At 46.4% G+C, this 7,018-nt stretch overlaps 1 protein-coding gene across 20 annotated transcripts in view; it reads left to right on the top strand.

Moving 5' to 3' along the window:
* The window catches only part of Tenm2 (teneurin transmembrane protein 2), a 1,198,434-nt gene that overhangs the window by 962,560 nt on the left and 228,856 nt on the right, over positions 1-7,018 (top strand). For all 20 annotated transcript variants that reach the window (XM_048815904.1, XM_048815889.1, XM_048815861.1 and 17 more), the window contains one exon: positions 368-606. In XM_048815904.1, coding sequence (XP_048671861.1) covers positions 368-606 — 239 coding nt within the window. The remainder of the gene's footprint in view (positions 1-367; positions 607-7,018) is intronic.

The raw sequence follows: 7,018 nt of genomic DNA, 5'->3' as shown, positions 1-7,018 counted from the left end.
ATGTGTGTGTATATATATATATATATATATATATATATATATATATATGGCATTTAAGATGTGATAACACTCAGCAGCAGCAGCATCATTTCTAAGTGAGAGACAATAATTCAGTTTTCCTATTTGCTTTGACTACTTTGCAAGGTTGTTGCAGAAAATATAATCTCGGTGCCTTTATGGAAATATGAAATCGTGCAAGCTTATAATCAACCCACATCATTGCCCGGTGTAATGTGTGCCCCTTATCCTGCCGTAAAGTGGGGGTAGCTCTTTAGTGCTAGGATCGTGTGATTCAGAGGGCAAGGAGCACCCCTGCAGCAGCCCAGCTGTCCAGGGCCACGCTGACTCTCTCCCTTTTTCTTGGCAGGCACTTCCTCTTTAAGACCTCCTCGGGAAGCACCCCCCTGTTTAGCAGCTCCTCTCCAGGATACCCCTTGACCTCAGGAACCGTTTACACGCCCCCGCCCCGCCTGCTGCCCAGGAATACCTTCTCCAGGAAGGCCTTCAAGCTGAAGAAGCCCTCCAAGTACTGCAGCTGGAAATGCGCCGCCCTGTCCGCCATTGCCGCGGCCCTCCTCCTGGCCATCTTGCTGGCGTATTTCATAGGTAAGTCGAGGCAGCCTCGGTCGCTTTTCCTGGTGGTGAGATGGTGGGGGAGAGGCTGTGGCCTTGCGCATGGAGAGGCCCTCTGTTGTCTGTCCAGTTCGCTTGTGGGCTTCTAAGAGGCCTGATGAGGAGTGATGGATGCAGGTGATTTTTTGCCTCCTGGGATCCACTTAAATCTGATGAGTTTCTCCTTCATGATTCAGATGACATCTATCAGAAGTGGAATTAAGTACCCTCGCTGTATCCTTTCCTGCTGATGAAAGGAGAGTTGTCATTTCTGCTACCCAGAGTAGCCTTCTAGACTTCTCTGTCACTGAGTTTTATTCCTGGTCTGTGCCCTGAAATGCACACTGTGTGGATTGACTTTACCCAGAAACCGAATAGAAGGAGAATAGTGGTTGGTCTGTCCTGCCTGACAGCACCCTGATCACAGCAAAAGCCAAACTAGCTAGCTTATTTCCAGAGCTGTGGAACAGAAATAAGATGGAGTGGCCAGAGCATGCAACCAGGTCTTTGTACAGATTCAAGTCACTCAGAGATACCCTTGCCCACATCCCTGTCCCTTAGCTTCAATTCTCATCTCACCATGTGCTGCTGAACCTGAATCCGGTTCAGCTCTCATGTCCCTGGTGACTCGGTGCCTGACTTAAGGTAGCAGATCTGTGAAGTTGCTGGGGCACTGGTCTTCCCATGCCAGGGATATTTGTTTGCATCCATGGGTGGATCCATGCAGCCACGGAAGGCAGCAGATGCTGAGATCTGAGGGGCAGAGTGCCACATGCATATGAACATCCCAGGCTGGACACAGAGCCTGCTCGCAGCTCCTGGCCCTGACAAAGAGCCCCAGTGCGGCTGCTCTGTCAGCTGCGCTTGCCAATGGCACATCTCCTGGCCCAGGCAGAGGCCGTGGTGACGTTTGTTGAAGTTTATTTGAAACACTCGATGGTTCTGGCTTGGATTCAGGGCAGCTATGAGCTATGAGCTCCCAGGGTTGGCTGTGCCACAGTGCAAAGCAAACCTATAAAACACCAGCTAAAAGAGGCTGACTCCGAAACAGTTCTCAACAGGCATGCTCCAACTCCTCCCATCGAGGAGATAAGGCAGGGCAACACTGACGGTGCAGGCCTTGCCTCTCGCCCCAACATCAACACCCCCCTCACTCTGAAGTATGGTGAGGGGACTGTGGGACTCCTACACTTCCTTCTTCCCCAGGCAGCCCAGCCTGGTGCCTGCCAGAGAAAGAAACTGGTGCAGAACGTTCCAGTCCATTCGACCTCAGCTCGCCTGATGGCAAAGGAGTATATCTGTGCATTCCCAGAAATCTGGGGCTTTGCCCGAAGCAGACCAACACAAAACAAAAAAAATCAATGTGCATTTTTTACTCTCTTTTATAATACAGCTGTGCTTGTCTTAATGTGGAAAAATAAGCATTTATATCCCTTACCAGTTGAGTTTCCAAGGAATGTCCTCCAAAAGAGAGAAAAGGGACACTCCAACCAAAGGGGCTACACTTAACCTGGGTCCTGGTAAAAGCCGTGGTGCTCTGAACCTCCGTTCTACGTGGGGACTGAGGTCTGATGCCCCAGAACCCTTGACTTCAAGTCACGTCTGCTTCTCACTTACCTCTTGATGAAGTGTGGAGTGGTGGGTTGACCTGACGGGGAAGGAGGTCTGCAACCTCTTGGATCACTGGATTAGAATCTTTTGTGTTGTTGGAGAGAGTTTTGTGTGATTCCCCAGGCAGCTGTTCAGGGCCTTGGTGGAAGCGAATTCAATGTGCCTTCGGGTTCTTTCCATGATCTGGCTTTATGTCAGGCACTTCAAAAAGGTCCATGTGTTCACTTCTCAGGCTTAATGTTCTGCTGGGCTGGTGAGCACCATGGGGAGCCCAGATACAGAAATCGAGGCCCTGCCTGCCGCTGCCAATATCATCCCCAGTGTCTCTCCTACTCCTCTTGCAGGAGGGAGATAGATGGCTACTGCCTGACTTATTGAGCTTGATAGTTAAAATATAATAGCTTTCTGTAAGGGCAATCATATAAATGGGAAGCCGTATAGTGCAAGTTTAATGTTTTAATCGGGTGTATAACTTGTAAATGATGGATTAGGAAACATATTTATCTTCAGTCTGGAGGCTACTGGAAGCTGGACCTGAGCATCTTAGATGGTTTATTAGTTTATAATCCATCACTTCCTGTTATGTATACTTTAGGTAAGATTATGCTTTGACCCTGGAGTATTGAAAAATAGTTTATGACTCAAAAGGAATGATGTCATGGGCCAATTTACCCCATAGTGAATGTGGGGGTTCAGGACTATCTCAGATCCTCTCCAGAGATGACCATAGGCCTGCAAGCCAGGTGAGGGGTCAGGATCCTCAGTGGTGATCCTGGCCCTGGCAATCCCTTTCTCCTTAGCCTGGTGACGTTGCTTGCCTTCCTAAGCCTTGGTTTCCTACATGCAGCACAGGGGCATGATGGTTATTTACATGCAGAAACTCTGAAGGATGGTGAGGATTAATTAATGTGTATAAATCACTTTGAAGATGAAAAGCAGTATATTATTAATCACAAAGCTGCGGGGGCATAAACAGTGCATTGCAAACACAGGGGAAAGGGCTGGTGGGAGCCACTAGTGATTGTGTCTGCCAAAAAAAAAAAAAAGGTACTGAGGAGGAACAGAAGGGTAACAGGAAAACCAAGGGCCCTCTGTTGGAGAGACTGGAGCTTTGAAGACCTGAGTCCATCCTGGTTCACATATGACGCCATGTTCCATGAGAACATGACAGGTCCTGAAATTGAAGCAACCACTTCAGGACATTTATGGACAGGCAGTGGGTTCAGCCCTGCCAGGCACTGTGACAAATACGTCAAATTATCTTCCTTGCATGTTCAAACCCATAGAGAGAAGGCTTTTCAGAAGCGAGCGATTCGGAATAGCTCAGCCCCATGACAAGTTCTCCATGGCCAGGCGTGTGGGTGGGTATAAAAAGCCAAACGGCAGCCTTTGTGCAAATCAGAACACATGGGCCTCACCCACTTGGGAAAGATCCCCTTGTCCGGCTCATGTAACCAGGGTGAGAGAACTTTAATGATAGGTAATTCCATTAGACCCTCTCTGTGCCAGATTCTCCCAATGTATAAAACACCCCAGAATAAAATACTCTGAAAAGCTGCGTGAACCACCACGGGACCACTGTGCATGTCACAGCCCCTGGTCCCAACAGATCCTAGAGCATACAGGTTCCGGGGAATTTGAGGGGAACGCAAGAGAGCATTTTCTTGGGAAGTTGTCTTTCTTCCTTGGCACCTCAAACTCTGTCATTACGTGCAGTGCCAGAAGTCATAACCCTACGTTTCTGGATCATATAACTAGGTAGATTTTCTCCCCTGCTGTGTATGTCGGATATACTGTGTTTATATCTTCATGTATACATAATAGTAACTAGTTCGATAGAACCTTCTCCCTGCTTCAAATTAGAAGTATTTAAAGCACTTTTTTATAACTAGTACACTTAAATCATGATCCCAGTCACCAACATATACTCTAAGTAGAAAATAAAGTTGGCATATGATGCTCCTTTGCTAAGCATTGCTATAGAGATACAGAGAGACTAGTCCTGTGGTTGTTTAGTTGCAGGACCACTGTGAGGTCCTCTGATCTCCTAAACTCAGTGTCTCTAGTCTCCTGATACCCAGTTTACACTTCTTTAATTACTCTCTGAAGACTGTGGCTAGCTGGTTCCTCAAATATTGTATGAAACTTCAGTGGGCCCTCTTGGAGCACTAACTCAACTTATCTAGTCCTGTCCCTCATTGGCAAGAAAATAGTTGCTTCCTATCCTTCCCAAATCAGCTCTGGCACAGTAGAGAGAAATCCTACCTCCTCCTCCATCTCCAACCTGTCTGCCTTCTCCAAAATCTTCTGTTATGGGGCTCAGCAATTTTTTGCTATTAAAAGCCAGACAATAGAAACTCTGTGCTCAGTGGGACAGTCAGTCTCTGTCATGACTATTCCACTCTGCCATGGTGACTCAAATGCAGCCATAGAAGCGTGTAAACAGACAGTCAAGACTTTAATTATGGACACTGAAATCTGAATTTTATGTAATTTTCATCTATCATAAAATATGCTTCTCTTGATCTTTTTCAGTCATTTAAAAATGTAAAACCATCCCTTGGGTCACATGCCATATAAAACAGGTGGCAAATTGGATTTGGTTCATAAAAAGGCCCTAGTTGTCAACCCCTTTAATTCTATCAGTGCTCACCTCCTAAGATTATCTTTCAGGGTCTTTCCACCTGCTTGAAAACACTACTTGCTGCTAAGAGTACACCCATATGTCCACTATCAATAAAGCAAGCCGTTGGTGTTTTCTGATACTGACATCCTATTTTGTGATAAATAATTGCATCTGACTTTCTGGCCCAAATTTAAAAGTAAGAAAAGCAAGCCACATCTCTCTCCACTTAAAATCTTTCTGTAGGATGGACTATTCCCTCCTGACACTATAACTGTAACTAGACGGCCTGAAACGCGCTCCACCACCCCCAGAATGGGATGGTGTAGCCCTTTTGCCACACAAATCAATAGTCCTCAAACTCGGTTACCCCAGGTTCTTCTGCAAATCCATTTCCTGTTTTTGCAACCTCCTCAGTGCCTCATGCCACCTTCATTGAGGTTTTCCAACAGGTTGTGACACTCCTGGGCCACTGAATGACATCATCCCCTTGTCATCTCAGGTTAGCATTGACCAGATCTCATTTCCTTAAAAGGCATAGAAGTTTTAACAGGCCTACCTCACGTCAGGGAAGAAAGATGCTTCCGATGTCTGAGTAAGTCCAGCTTCTCCCAGAACTTCTAAGTGAGAAGCCGCATGTTGACATGGAGCTCAGACTGTCACCCCTGAGTCAGAAACAATGGGTACCCTGCCCCAAGATTCCCTCTAACAAGGCTCTCCATGTGGTTGGGAAGGGAAGAGGGCAGAGAGGAGGATAGGAGCATTTATGTCATCGTAAATTAGTTTTGAGCTCCTCAGATCTCTGCCAAACTAAAATACATATATATGTATTAGAAAATCACCTTGCCTTTCTTCAGTGCAGTAATTCCTGCCAAATCTGAACTACTAGGTTTTAAGTAAGCTGCTCTGCGCTCAGTCTTCTGCCACTCTGACTTTGATCTGTGCAGAACGCGGCCGTCAACATGTCAGGAAGTTAAGAGCGTGGTAATTTGGGGTGCTTTCAGTTTCTTTTGAAAACAATGAGAGATTATTTTCTATGGAAACGAAGAGACTACCATGTGTTTAAAGTTGCTATGCTTGAAAATTGATATGTTGAGACTCACGCTGATGAATCCCGCGTTCTTGGCTGCTATTTTGTGTATTCTCATCTCACAGAACAGAACAGGTTTGGGGAAAACGTACAGGAAGCGACAGAAGAGTGGCATACCTGCCTGGCAGCGTTGGTGAGGGCACAGTCTGGGGAAAACGTTGGCCTCATTCAGTCTCACTGCCCTTGGACTATCTGGAGAGATGATAAACTTCCCCTCCTGTGTGAATTCCAGATTGTGTATTTACCTCCCATTATCTAAAGAGCAGAATGCTAATGATTCATCCAAACAGTCGAGGAAATAACATTTCCACCTAACTCTCTGGCCCCGGACGGTGCAATAGAAAGAACTGCCCACACATTAGTCAGGAGACCCATTTATATTATGTGTTCAGAAGTTAGTAGGAGACATTTTTATCTTATAGATATGCTAATATGCTCCTATGATACCTCCTGCCAGAGCTTCCACACCCATGAATCTTGGCAGTGGGGCTGCTGTCTCATAGCTGCACACCAGATTTCAGAGGGTCTGTTTACAGAGAGAAAAATAAAGTCGTTCATTAGCTGGGTCTCCATCCCCCAGTAGCCATGTGGCCACACTGGTACCACATGTTTGATACTGAGCAAACACAATTTCTGCCTTAAAAAAGGATGTGGCCTCTTATAAAAACAGATATGAGTAATTTGGAGAGCTGGAAATGCTTCTGAATGGGAAATAGCTAAGACAGGTGCCTGAACTTTCCTCCCTGAGACCCCTGCCCAAAGTCAAAGGAGTCAACCAAAGCAGGGTCTGCCTACCTCGCAGGAAAGTGCTGGGAAGGAGAACACAGAAGCAATTTCAGGTCCTGACTTTGCAGAGCATCTTAACGGGCCTCTAGGGCCATAAGGAAATGAAGTGGTCACCTTCGGCAGGCCCAGAACTTTGTGCCTCCACTAGTATGTGTGAGTAACACAGGAGAGGTCCCCTCCTGCTATCCTTTGAAGTGTTCTTTGAGACCTTGTCCTAAACTTCTTCTCTGCATAATTATCTCTTTAGCAGTCAGCAGTCTGGAAGTCCTGATAGGATGTGGTCATATCCTTGTCAG

Source organism: Marmota marmota, unplaced genomic scaffold (assembly GCF_001458135.2).
Source record: "Marmota marmota marmota unplaced genomic scaffold, marMar, whole genome shotgun sequence".
Lineage (NCBI taxonomy): Eukaryota > Metazoa > Chordata > Mammalia > Rodentia > Sciuridae > Marmota > Marmota marmota.
Note: the sequence above shows the minus strand (reverse complement) of the source record. Positions and strands in the feature narration are given on the sequence as shown.